This window comes from Ammospiza nelsoni, chromosome 1 (assembly GCF_027579445.1).
Source record: "Ammospiza nelsoni isolate bAmmNel1 chromosome 1, bAmmNel1.pri, whole genome shotgun sequence".
Taxonomy (NCBI): domain Eukaryota; kingdom Metazoa; phylum Chordata; class Aves; order Passeriformes; family Passerellidae; genus Ammospiza; species Ammospiza nelsoni.
The window spans coordinates 103567446-103581897 of record NC_080633.1 but is presented as its reverse complement, the minus strand read 5'-3'; the positions used below and the strand labels follow the sequence as shown (position 1 = coordinate 103581897).

At 40.1% G+C, this 14452-nt stretch overlaps 1 protein-coding gene across 1 annotated transcript in view; it reads left to right on the top strand.

Moving 5' to 3' along the window:
* ARHGAP28 (Rho GTPase activating protein 28) overlaps positions 1-14452 on the top strand; it is a 76061-nt gene that overhangs the window by 41458 nt on the left and 20151 nt on the right. Inside the window, exons 3-5 of the mRNA XM_059479349.1 lie at positions 4239-4456; positions 9966-10053; positions 11981-12138. Coding sequence (XP_059335332.1) covers positions 4239-4456; positions 9966-10053; positions 11981-12138 — 464 coding nt within the window. The remainder of the gene's footprint in view (positions 1-4238; positions 4457-9965; positions 10054-11980; positions 12139-14452) is intronic.

Genomic DNA, 14452 nt, shown 5'->3' with positions numbered 1-14452 from the left:
AAACTAAATTTACAGCATTAAATAGATTAAACCAAAACATTTAAAGTAGCAAAATGTTAATTTAGTATGCTATAATTTTAAACTTTCTGGCTTTTCATAGGATATGATTCAGAAATAATTAAAGTGTTGAAGCAGTTTTTGGTTAGATGTAGTATTCTCCTATCAGGAATTTGATATCTGCCTGTTTCTCTGAGATTGCCCAATTAAGATATCATTCAAGGAGAGTTTAGAGATAAGTCTGAATGTAAGGATGCCTATATTGTTCGGGCTCCTCACTTGACCAAATTAATTCATCACTTATACAACATGTCCTGAAGGTATTACTACCTCATTCTGTTACCTTAATGTTTTCCCCTCTCGTTAGGCACTGTGTTTGGAAAAAACATTCAGTATGTGATAGCTTGTTGCAATGCACCTTTGTGTTAGATGATTTGATAACACCTCGAACAGTGGTTCCCATTTTTTTTTTTCCCAGTTAGGACCCCCGTCACAAATGTATTAGATTGTGTAACACAAAATACCAGGTGTTACTATACAATGAAACCAAATTTCTTCTGAGGTCGTGACCTGCTGATAACTGCTGCTACCCTTCTGTTGCTCCCTGGTCTGGTAACTACTGATGTAGGGATAGATTTTGAAATGATGGCATGCTCTTTCCATACAATTATTAACACGAGTAATGATGTATTTTTCCTACCTTGACATGCAATGGGATGTCATTAATTCTGCTACCAGGAAGAATGGTGGAAAGTACTGCTTTATTATTTTTTAAGCAATCAAATATGCAACCAGTCATGGTAAGTAACCCATGCAGAGGTATCTAGCTCCAGCCATGTGCTGTTTCCATGGGAAACACCTCCCATTCACTAGTTTCCAGCTGGACTCTCCTGGAAGCAAAAGGAGAAGACCACCAGAAATCTTGGTCTGCTGTGAGGATTATGATCAGTCAGCCTAAATCCACTGTTCTGCACTACTCTGTTTCTTATTGGGAAAACTCCTGTCTGGTCATACTCTTCAGCTTGGAGACTCCCTAAGGAGATCATGAGCCTCTTGGTGCCTCCTCCATGCAATTGTCAGCACAAACTAACAGGTGTCCCTGACTCCTCTGCACAGTCAGGGGAATGACACAAATCTGTGAGCTGCCAAGTTGGATAACTTAATAGGACAAGGCAATACAAGATCTTACTTTCCAGAAACTTTTCCATCACTTTCATCAGTGCTGAACTAAATCTTCTCAACTGCCTGAACTCTGCTGCAGTCCCGTGTTACCCTTTGTCTGAGTATACCTCATGAAATCACATTGATTTTTTCCCCTTTGCCCTGAATTAAAAATGAGTCTGTAAGTCAAAATGCAATACATCTCCACACTTCATTTACATTCATATTGTTGTCTTAAATGCATATATATGTATTGCATACACCCACACACAATCAGGCAGTGCTTGTCCTGGTTATTAACATCAGGAATATATTCAGTCTGGGATCATAAATCTTGGAAATAATAGTGAGTTCTATTAGGCTCCTAATAGGATAATACTCCTTGCCAGTGATCAAAACACTAAAAACCAATGTGGAAACCCTCAGGGCAAAATAAAAGCAAATATTAATTTCAGATGTCTTTGAGAGGAGAAGATGAAGATCCTTAAGAAGGAGGCCAAAGGGTGATAGAAGCCAGGCAGGCATGACTGTCAAAACCTCAGTGTGCTTTGCCAGACATCATGTGCAAAGGGCAGACAACAGCATACTTATTCTGTTGATGTTAGCAAATACAGTAAAAAAAGGAACAGAAGATCATGACAAGTGACACAAGGGATGAAAATGTAGGGGAGGCGAAAGTCGTGGTGTATTTAAGATGCCCATGCTGTGCAGAATTGCTTTACAACTTTTGTTACAAGGCTTGAATGCTGGGAGTTATTTAAGGTTATATCTCTGGGCTGTTTCAGGTTATATCTGAGATTCAAAGCAAGACACATGTCTTTCCTAGCAAACTCTATGAGAAAAAGAGAACTACTCTCTCAATTATCTGTCTTCTGGTGCTGCAGAATCAAACACAGTATCAAGACTGTCGTGCTCTATTAGTAACTAAAACTATAAAAATAATGCCTTCTTAAACCACATGGGGGAGGGGAGGGGTTAACCTTAATTTAATACCAATGTGTCATAAAATTTTGAGCATTTTTTAATGCAATAATTTCTTCTCTTTAATACTTTTACTCCTTTAATTGTTGTCATTATGTGTTAGTCTATTGTTTGTGTGTGGTTGGAACAGGAAAAGGGAAAAGCCAGAGAAAACAAGTCACAGGGTGACTCGTAAGCAGGCAGAATTTAATGTCTGCCCTGATGTTTTTCATAGCAAGTTTGATTACAAGCTCAATTCTTGGAAAGAATATGTCAGGACAAAAGCCAGAATTAATGTTATTTAAAAGCTGAAATATGGACAGATATGGCTCCAACAGCAGTGCACAAGAAAGAGAAGAGACCTTCTCTAGAAAGAAGAGTGAAAATGGCAGAAGAATCACTGGTTCAAAGCTTACAGAGAAGGAAAAGGAACAGTCTTCATCCTGTCTGTGGATACAGAAAGGATAAGAGCAGAGACAAGCTCTTTCATGGGATACAGGGCTGGTCACACCCCTGGCTAACACAGAGCAGGGGTTTAGAAGCAGCTATTTTTGTAGTGCTTTGTAAAGAGGCAGGGCAGTTAACAATGAAGTCAGTGATGGCACATGCATAAGATGCTTTTGCTTGTCCCTGCAGCCCAGTCCTGTAATTTTCTCTTTTGTGTATGTAACTGCCAAAGTGCAGCAAACTGGTGTCCATCAATCAGCCTGCATTCTGATGTCAAGAAGAGGCAATAAAGGGAGATTGGAAATACCAACCTGCCATTAACACTGGTGCTGGGACAAGAACAATAAGAGCATTGACGAGTTGTTTTATAGAACATGCTGCAAATTAATCCATTTCCTGTTTGACATGTTTATTTGTAGTACCTCTTCTTCAGTCAGGGCTGGAATGAAATTGCTGTCTTGTGTCAAGCAGCTTACTGCTGAGCTAGGATTGCTCACAAAACTGAAATGAAGGTCCTCAAAATCTCCTACGTGAAGAGAGATTTTAAAATACTATGACTGTTTATTTTAAAAACAGCACAAATCAAAAAGCAGTAAGAGCAAAGTTTAAAATTACTGAATGATTCAGAGAAGGTAGACTTGGACCTTTCCACAGCCAGATAGTGACAAGGCACATTCATTTCAGGTAACAGGTAGCAAGCTGAAAACCTATATTGTCTTCACATGGACAGATTTTGGTAGTGAGAGGACTGCAGGTGTGGCTCTGTGAAAAGATGCCAGAAGTATCTGCCATGTCCAACAGTGCCAGGATAGAAAACAATTCTTCCCACAATGTGTGCCCTTACTATGGAACCAATTGCAGTATTGAACCAGTTGGGAAGCAGGTATTGAACAGATTAAAGAAAGTATTAACATTGAGATCCCAAAAAACGCTGAGGTGTACAGTGCTAATGAGTCTTTAATAATTAGAAGTTAGAATGATACCTGGCTTGCCAGGATGGCTATTTCTGCGTCTTCCTCCCTTACATGACCTCTTAGACACTTAGCCCTTCCTGACCCTTGTTCTTTAGTGAGCAGTCCTGGTTCTTAATCATCTTGTTCAAAACAAGCAGTTGGTCTAGGTGGACATCACCCTTCTCTCAGTGTGGCTTCTTCACTCTCTACCAGCTGACCCTCTGGAATTGCACCACTAGAGTGCAAATCCATTATTCTGTTGTATGCACACCTCCAGTATTTCTGTTTATTTGAATTGGAACGCCAATTTTATTTCCATCAGCCAAATGGAAATAAATTCTCCAGTACACCATGTTACAAATGGTGAGCATGGCATAAATGGGAACTAAGGGGATTTATGCTTTTGAATTACGAATTAATTTTTAGGGACCTTGCTTTGTCAGGCTGGTTTCTCTGCTGCCTTCTTCACACGCATATGCTGATGAAATCCCTCTTCTGTTCTCCTCATAAGCCTCTCTTGTGCAGATACTGATAAACTGAAAGTTTTTTGAAGACAATATGTTTACAAACCTAACTTAACTTGCCCTTGTGGCCTAAGAAAGATTGGAATTAGAGTATTCTCAAGGTAAAGGCTGTGATAGCAGTCCATCATGCCAACTCTTTTCCTCAGCCCCCTCTCCCTTCTTGCCAGGGTTATTAACATGCTGTCTTCCTCCACAGAAGGGGAGCTGGAGGCAGAATGGCTGCAAGATGTAGGTTTATCCACATTGATCTCAGGAGCTGAAGAGGAGGATGGCCAAGCCCTGCTGTCCACTCTGACCAGAACTCAAGCTGCTGCTGTACAGAAGAGGTACAACACCTACACTCAGACCCTGAGGAAGAAGAACAAGCACACAGTCCGGGATGTGCGAGACATCTTTGGCACCAGTGACTCTTCTGTAAGTGTCCCCATGCATGCCTTTGATCTTAACTTTTATGCAGTTTGCAAGTAGCTCACCAAAGTTTGTGCAAGACAGGAACCCTTTCCTGCTGACAATGCACAGGCAGTCATTAGCAGTTTCTGACCATAACACCAGACTTTTAATGCTGTATACAGTACATTTGAGAGGAAAGGAAAAAACCAAATGCAGGGGTACAGTGTTGTAACTAACCTGTAACATAAAGTTGTATCTGTTGCCAGCCATCCTCCTGCAGCCTCATGTCAAGACTAACATTTGCTCCTTTATTTTTTGCAAACTGGTGAGTTACTCTTGGCAGCTGTTCAAATTTTTGATGGCTTCTGGGGACACTTGCTATTTACTCAGCAGTCTCAGTGGTGAAGTAAAACTTGTCTAATGAAGCAACTGGGGTTCAAATATGCATGAGCAATTAAACACCTGCCAGCACGATTGTAACTTGTACACTGGCAGTTACATTTCACTTACATAGCAAACAAAAACCTATTACTGTTCATTTGCTTCATGGCTTCAGAAATCAGCAGTACCTCTGGAGGTTTCATCCACTTTTCCCTGAGGATAGCTCTGAACACACCAGTTCCTGTCAGTACATGTTTTGATTCTGGTGAATGTAGTCAGCTGTGTGAGTTTAGTCCACTGCTCAAAGGAACATACATGATTTTATGTTTATCACTTATGATGTCTTAAATGGGAGTCACCAATAAGATCACAAGCTCACCTTTGAAATTAATATTAAAATTGTTGCCATTATGAAACTCCCACAAACTGTTTTTCATTATGGCATTGCTTTGTCCTTTCCTGTGTGTTCTACCATCTCCTCAAGGCTTGATATCCTGGAGTATTAAAAAAAAAATTGGGAACAAAAATTGTAGCTGCATAGTTATGTTAAAATTACAAAGATACAATGTCCAGATATTTAAACTTTTTGTTTCCAAATTTAATATCTGGATTCTTTTGAACCTCTTGCACATATCCCACTAATACATCCAGAAGCATCCAGTACTTTCCTGTGGGCAGACATTCTTTAATGAGAGATATCAGGCATTTTTGCATGAACATTAAAAAGCTAGATTAGCTCACTTCTCCTGATTCAAGTATCTGTAAACCATAAAGTGTATAATTTTTTTTACAAAAGCTTCAGTTTCCTAATTAATTTAAGTCAGCCAAATAAGAGTTGTATGTTTCCTCTCAGATTGGAACGTTATTGATTTGGTTTTGACCTGCTTATTTTCTCCTTCTAACTTGATAAAGTTTCTCACTTGCAAAAGGAATTTGGATGCTCAGAGCAGCTGCGCTTCAAATCAGTGTTTTAAGCAAAAATTCAGTTTGCTTACTAGTTCTGCATTGTGAAAGTCTAAAAGATAAGATCAAATCAGTAATTAAGTCTTCTAATTCTTCTTCCCACAAAAATATGCAGTTCTGCAGGTGCTGACCTAGATGTTAAACCCAGATGCCAAAACACAACTGCAGAGCACACCATCACCTCCCTCCAGCAGCCTGTGAAACGTTTTAGTTCGAAAAGCCTGCAAGGCTCCAGCACTCTAATTTTTCTATTCACCAGTGCTCCTATCTCTGCTGCTTGTTATGGGATTTAGAAACTTTGTCCTAATTATCAGCCCTTCAGGGATAAACACACTTCAGGAGGGCTTGAGTCCCTGACCTAAGGGTTTCCCAGGTAGTCTTTTTAAGGGGGTATCAGCAGTCCCTGGAGCTTTGCTGCCTCTTTGGGCATGGTCCTACAGCTGCCAGAGAATCTTTGAGATTTATCAGTTTGGGGAAGTGAAGCACATTAAAAACAACCCAGCCAAAAGAAAAGAGTGGCTGGAGATGGGGACAAGCAAATCTTTTCTTCACAGCTGGGGAAGAGAGACTGCTTGAAATGACATGCAGTTCTGCTTTCCCATCCTGCCTTTTAGTTGGGAAGGGCAGAAGTAAACAGAACATGCTGCAAATAGCAAATCAGGTCTAATTGTTTCACTTAACTCTATAATCCTCCCCATTAGGAGAATGGATTTACACCTCTTCCCAACAACCTAAGAATCACAAGAGCCCAGAGGGATGGGTCACATGATGGATTACTCTCTTCCTTGGCTAATGATGAGAGAAAAGGGGATTAGCTCTTTAGGGTCACCTGAGATGAGATTTAGGGGACCACTAAAGAGGCATAAATTAGTTGTCATCTGGAGTGGGGAAAGAAGAAGATAGATTTGCCCTAGTTTTTTCCTCTCTGTTCTGAAAAAACCCTTCCTACTAGATGTTTTGCTACTACTGCCTAGTGGCCAGGCTCTGCATGGGTCAGCACAGAACAAAAGGTGCTTTTCCAGCCATCCTGCCTTGAGGTCCATGCCCCCCTGGCAGGAGTGTCCCCTCAACAGACAGAATGGACTGAAATAAAAGGAAATGCAGTTATTCCTTTTCTTGTTTTGATAGCTTTTAGGGGTTTTTTTTTGTTTTTTCTGTTGCCCGTCCTGGAAAGGAGCTGTGATCCCTAGGGGCAAAATGCTACCCCTGTGGTACCACAATGCCCTGTGCTTACAAAAGCCATGCCTTGGCAAGCAGAGCAGCCTGTCCCAGCTGAGGTGCTTTTGCTCTGCTTCAGACAGGTCCACAGCCAGCAGACTCGACTGACAGCCACACTACTGAGTTTTAAATTGGATGGTTTATTAATCACAGTGGCCTGATTTTCCTTACTGCTGGTACCCTGCTGCTTCCATCAGAAGCTATCGGCTCTGCTAGTGCTCAGAGCTTAGAAAAATCAACAGCAGCGTACAAATGGGGGACACACATACATTCATTGTGTTATTGGACAGAGGAGATGAAGCACTGCGCTCATTAACAGCCCAACCCTGTACATTGTAATTAACTAAAACTCCTGAAGACTTTCTACAAGCATTTTACTTCATCAATGCATGACAAAATCATGTCCTAGTTAAAGAAAAATCCCTTACTAACCCAGAGCTATTTGCATGAAAAGATGTTTGTGGTGGCAGTGCTTGGAAATGTGAATATATTCAAAGCATGGGCAAATTGTATCCTGGCCAGAGCTATAAGGTTATCCTCCTTTGCCTTTATTTCCTTTAGCTTCAGGGCTGAAAATAAAATTTGGTCTCTTTGGTGCTCCAATGATTTGGTTTTACATCTCTACAATGAGTGTAGCTACTAAAGAACTGTTTGTCTTCCTCATCTCCATCCTCTCCTTTGCTCTTCTGATTTCATCTTCCCATTGGAAATTCCTGTGTATGTTGTAGCAGTAAACAGTGGGCTCATTTTTAGTGTGTCTAATGAATCACTTTCAGTCAAAATCAGGATATGGGAAGCCTCACCTTTGCTGAAGCCTCAGGCAAATGAATAAAGCTGTCTCAGTTTATTTAAGGACACAGTTTGACTCTTGGTCTTTCACATTCATTGGGAAAAGGTCTTCAAAAGTTCTTTAATTTTCCTTTACCCTGCAGAAATAATCGGGATCTTTAAATTCATGCATTAAAAAGGTTTTATTCCCAGTCTTTCTAACATAAAAAAAAAAAGTAAGGGCGGGGAGGAAGGAAGACATTTTAACAAAAGAGACATAGATTTGGTTTCATTATAGACTCTCACTGTGGAGGCTGGGAAATGGGACTGAGGATATGAGATTTTCAGGTACCCCAGTTATTGTGCACAGTTCACATTATGCAGTTCCCCAGGCTAGGGCTGCCTGCTGCCAGCCCTGCTGGTGCCAGGCAGAGTGTGCAGTCCACTCCATCTTCCATATCTGTGTCTGCCAGCTCTGCCCTGCTTATCAGAACCAGGGTACTGCAGGTGCTTCACGACTCATTTCACCCATGTAACAAGGCTGGAAGAGTTTTTTCCTAAATAAATTTGATTTACCATAAATCTATTCTGAGTATTGTTCAAAGGGTCAGACATTTTGAGCACTGAAAGTAGATGAGCCAGTTGCTAATATTTACCATTAATTTCTCTATCTGGGTCTTAAGCAGAAGCATATCTGCTTTTATGGTTGATTTTCCCAAATTGCTGAGACAAGTTAAGCAATCCTCTCCACGTCTATACTCCCACATGAAATTTATGGTGCTTTTTTATGTCCTGAAGCTTTTTGTGTAAATGTTGTGGGATTTTATCATGAGTATCCAGCTCTCTTTTTTAAAAAATCCATGGTCCCTACAGTCTTCTGGCAAAGGAAGCCTATGTGACTCAGATCCTGTTTGCTATCAAGCTCACAAGCCATTGAATGGACTTTCTCAGGAGAGATTTTATTCTTGTTACATTTGACTTTGTTACCCAAATAGCTAAAGGATAAGATTGGATAAAACAACTGAAACGTTATTTCAGGCTTCCAATTAGAAGAGCTGCCTGTCATTTAAATATCTGACATTTTTTGACAGCCTGAACACTTTTCCCGCACATTGACTACAACTGGGGAAAACAGAATTTTTGCCCTGAGGCATTGCTACTTGTTGATAAAAAGCTGACTTAGCAATTTAAAGAGCAATTAAAAGAGCTGCTATTAAGGGCTCATGGGGGCCTGCAGCTACAGGTTCAGCTGGAAAACTGGGTCTGTTCCACCAGGCTCAGGGTGTGTGAGACAGCAGGTTTGAGAAGGGCTGGGTGCTTCCCACAAGGATACAAAAAACAGCAGAAAAATGTGCACATTGTATTTCCTTTCACTGAGTAACCTTCAGAGCAGTTTTATAATTCCTGACCTTGTTTTTATTTGTTGTATTTTTTTCTTTTTACTTGAGAATGAATAGTTGAGCCGTTATTACCCATGGAACACAAACACTCAGATTTGTCTTTATGAGCCACAAAACTGCTGAGGACAAGGCCAAAACTCCGCTGCTAAGAAGAGGTGACACTGCTTGAAAGTCACCCTCTGGGCTGCCAAGCCACCTCTCAGCAGTGCAGAATGGTTTCTGGAGTGGAAAGAAATGAATTTGAATATAGAAAATGTTTCTTTGTTCCCTCAAGTTGTTTGTTGCAATTCACTGATAAAAGTATTAGTGTATAACCTGTGGGAGGACATCCATCCTTTAGTAGCTTTCTGGTGCCCAAATCACAAGAGGTAGCAGACTGACTGATTTGTGACAGGTCCCTGGGAATAGCGGGTATTCAACATGTGCCAGAGAGTCTTCAAAAAGATTTGTGGCCAAAATTATTAAAGCCAGGGTGAATTACAATTTGAGGAGGACCTTTCAGTTAGCCTAATTCTGTACAGCAATTTACTTAGCTAATTTCAGTCATTTTATAGGACAGGACTCATTAGGTACAGCAAGCTTCAGTATTACTGACCTCCACACAGTCCAAATCTGTGCAGTCTGGGGAAGATTGATTCTCAGGCTTGGCTTTGAAAAATGTACTCTGAAGAATCACAACAGATTGTTTAATCTTGTCAAGAGAGTGTAAGCTGAGAATGATACACCTTTGCTTGAACTGTAGCAGTTTCTGTCCGTAGACATTTGCCTTCACTGCAGTCTGATCATTTTTCCTTGCCTATCAGCCCACATTTGAGACAGTTCCAGTGTCACCAGTATCTTCTAATGGTATCCAGCTTCCTGGGCAGAAGCCAGTTTGGAAATCAGTTAGCTGTGAGTATGACAACATGTAACCAGTGTTCACTTCTCTTAGTAAATGACAGACAGAAAGATCCTTTTCTGGTTCAGAGGTTAGTCCCCTCTTTCATGTTCGGGCAGTGCTATGTATATTTCTTCAAAATCATTGTCAGCTTATTGTCATGCAGGAACCAAAGTTTGCCATTAAAGATCACTGTTGTACAGACACAGACTGCTGCCCTTGAGGCATCAGCATCTAAAAATGCTGATCATTGCAAAGCTGGGAATGTAAAAATAATCTGTAAGCAATATCATGCAGAATTTGTCCAAAATATGTCATCAGTGTATTTTCTTGTTGCAAATCAAAGTATATTTCCTCCACATTTCTTCTCTAGTACTGCAGAAATTGTAGTATTAGAAATTTATAATTTTCTTAGTTCTGCCCTGTTATTCTGATCTATGAATGGTGGTATGCCTTAAATTCTTTGCCCTGACAGTGATTGGCAGTACTAATGAAAGTAATAGCTCCCCTCTACACAGTGTCTGGATAATTGTCAGCAATCTTCCATGAGAATGTTCATCTCTTAGTTTGAAAGCTCTTCCCATCACCATTGTTCAGGGCTTAAATAAAGGGATATTAATTCCCAAATTTCTAAACTAATCCCTTGGATGTTTACCTCTGGATACAGTGGCACAGACATTTTCCTTGGTGGCAAAAGCTGCTCAGCTGATACTTCTGCTCTGCAAGCAGTTTTACTGAAACAAATGGGGAACCAAATGCCCAGAGGTACCGTGAGCAGTCTGTGGTGCCATGTCCAAGAGAGGTGGGAAGAGAGATGGAAAACACCTTAAATGGCTTGGACATTAGACAGCACCTAAAGCCACAGCTCAGAAACCAGAAGCCACCTAATAACACACTTAACTTTTTTCATATTAAACTTGTAAAATATGCGGTGTTGCAGAAAAGTCCCTGTAACTGTAAATGCAATGATTCAGAGAACATGGGGCAGTGAATTAAAACAAATTACATGTTTATAAGACATGTAATTTTTTTTTAATTCACTTCCTGATTGCCATGACTTTTGAATACACTTGTGTCCTGTTAGCAAATTCTTCTCTGTAGTCCTAGGGGCTGAAATTTTACTTCACTTTCAATTAAATTTATTATTCCATCCCAAATGGATTTAGGAGCTGAACCTTACAGGAAAACTAAAAATTTTTCTGAGATACTAGAGATCCATCAGGAAAACTGGCAACCCTTTAACTCATTTATGTTTTCACACTTTGGCCTCCATGACAATAGCATATTTCTGGACTTGATTGTACTGATTTCAAAAATTTTCCTCTGACATCCAGCAATTTAAGGAGGTGACTAAATTTTAGAGAAGAGCATTAAGTCATTTCACAATATCTACTATAAATGCCAGTAGATATAGTGTTTTTCAAACTGGAAAATTGCATGGTTTGTCCTTTTATGGTGCTATACACCTAAACTATCAAAAATGAGAAATATGTGTATGTCACTACATAAAATATATGCACAATGTCTTGTGATTGTATATAAGTCATCAGTAACTTGAGAAACTGTGTCAACAGCATTTTTCTGTCAAGACCTTTTATTTTTAATTGTTCATTTGTCAAGTGCCACCACAGTTTGCTGGCCTGGGAAGACAAGGATGGAGTAAAAAAACCTGGTAATTCCTGATAAACAGGAAGTTCCAGCTTGACTATCTTTCTCACAGAAAGCAACAAGTTAAATAATCTAAAACGAAAATAGGGATTTTATTTCTAAGGGGTTATTTCCTCAAGACAAAACAGGAACATGCTGTGGTTTGCACTGAAATTCCTCTGTGAAGCACTTCCTTTATTACTTTCTCAAGAATTTTGTCTTCTTGGTTCAAATTTTTAATGTCTCCATACTAAATGCAATTTATTATTCATATATTATTTCCCTTATTTTCAGCTAAGAGCTGTCTAGACTGTGGAACAGATAAAGGCAGCCCATCCATAACAGAAGAGCTCTCCTATGATGTCTCTTTCTCAGAATCCATTACAGTCCTTCCGAAAACCCAAGAGTGGCCAAAAAACCAGAGGTTCAAAAAGGAAGACTTGGCTTTGCCAGTAAGTTTCTTCTCCATATATTTCCTCGATTGTTTTTTTTTAACACAGCTATTTCCTCTTTCATATCCCCAGCACAATGGAGTCTTTTGAGATACATGATCTGGCCCTTGCAGTGTGTGCTTTGTAGAGGCTTCTCTGTGTGCCTGCCTACTGCCTGTGACTGATTCCCAAAGTTAATACAGATATCCAAGCCAGGTTTTCATTTGTACCCATCATGAACATGTGCACCCAGAGGAGTATGTGTAACTCAGTCCTCAAATATGGCATCATCCACAATTTTTTCACCCAGAAATAAAAACTGCTTATTGGCATTAAAACTAACAACCATTTTTGTTATCTGTCTGCTTTCCTACTTTTTTTCCCCACAGATTATCTGCCTTTGTTAACATGTGGATTTAAAATTGCTTTGCAGATGAAGAGAGGAAAGCAAACCTTGTTCCTGCAGCAGTACTGGCTGTTTCCAGTCAGTATTGAGTGCAAATCACACTATAGGAGAATCTACACAAATTGTTCAAGAAAAGTTTGCCATATCATCCAACCAGACATGCACTGAGCAGTTGTGTCATTATCTGGAATTATGTCATGAAGTAATGGAAGTAAATTTTCTACTCACATCAGCCCTCACAACTTCCATCACTGAAAACTGGAGCATTAATTTAGTGCTTCCAGTACCACCTTTTCAGTGACATTTATGAAGTGGCTGTAAAGTATTTGGAAAAATTTCCTGCATGTTATGATGTCCTGAGGTCCCAAACTAATCTGAAATTTTTACAATCCACACAGACATTGAATTATCTGAGAATTAGTCTGTTGTCCATCTCAGATTCCATCAAGCAAGAAGCTGAGATGCAGAAGTAAGCTTCTATGTTGAATGATAAGACACCAGATAGATTACATAATTTATGTGAAATCCCTGTGTGGTTTTTCCTGGTTTTGGTTGTTTGGATTTTTGGGGTTTTTTTGGTGGGGATAACTTGGTGGTGACTAAGGGCATCTGTACACTCATCATGATTTTGGTCTTTACTACCCACATGCACACTCACAAAATATTCTCTGCAACAGCACAGACAATTCCCAGTTGACAGAGCAGGGAAACTGATGACAAAAAGGGAAGAGAAGATGCCATATTGAATTATGTATCTCTGGATTCATAATTGATAAGCCTTACAAAATGCCAGTATTGTGCTGGAGTTGAACTGCTCTGCATGCAGGACATAATTTTATGAGCTCAGAAGGACACACAAGAAACGTGCCACGTCATTGCAGAGCATTTCTGAAAAAAGTGAGCAATCGTGGCTGTTGATGTTGGCCTGTCCCCTGCTTCATCTGCTGCTGCTGCTCGTGGTGTTTGGTTCTTTCCCATGATGACTCAGACTGTAATGGGCCTCAGCAGAAAATCTCCTCTCACTCTGCTACCCTGAGCAGCCAGTCACCTACACTCAGAAGGACAATCGGGCTGCACTGGAGGCTGTGGAACATCACACTTTCTCCAGGGTGGGCCTGACAACATAGCCAACTTCATTGATGGTGTGTACAGAGATGCACAGATATTGTATTAAAAAAATAGCTTGTCCCCTGCAGCAGGGAGTCCCCTGACTCCTACAAGAATCAACTCAACATCCCCAGGAGCATAGGGATTTCCCCAGAATACATGTGATTTCTCCAATGTGGGACCATGGTCCATGTGATGAGTTGAAGATACCACAGAAGTACAGGTCTGAGTACACTGCACAGAAACAACATTGCAAAACATCAGATGCAATCCTTAGCCAAAACATTGGTAATCTAATTTCAGGATAGCACAGCCTCCTTCAAACCTGCATATTACACCACTGTAAGAAAAACCACTGGAAAATTGTGACACAAGACAGAGAAAGAGAGCCAGCCCCAAAGTTTGTATTAACCACAGCATCACATCATAGTAACCCTTAGGCGTCAAATAGCCACTGTGGAAAATCTTTGTAGTACCCTTTTTAGTCAGTTTTGCAGTGTTTAGAATTTTTTCTCTTTCCCCCCAGAAAATATATGTATACAGTCTGGGTTTTTTTCCTTTTTTTCAAGGTGATTTATTGCATTTCAACTGCTTTTTGCATCACTGGAATCAGAATGTGTAGATATTCTTTAGTATTTTATGTTTCTTCAGAAGGCTAACTCCCATGCAGCTTTTGTTACATTAAGTCTCAGAAAAAAGCTAACAGTGCATTCTAAGGAGGAATATTCGGGGCTAAAAATGCCCCAGGCAGCAAGTAAAAAAGTTATTCCATTCCCTACACTCTTTCTCCCCCAATTATTGTTAATCCCTGTTGAAAGACCA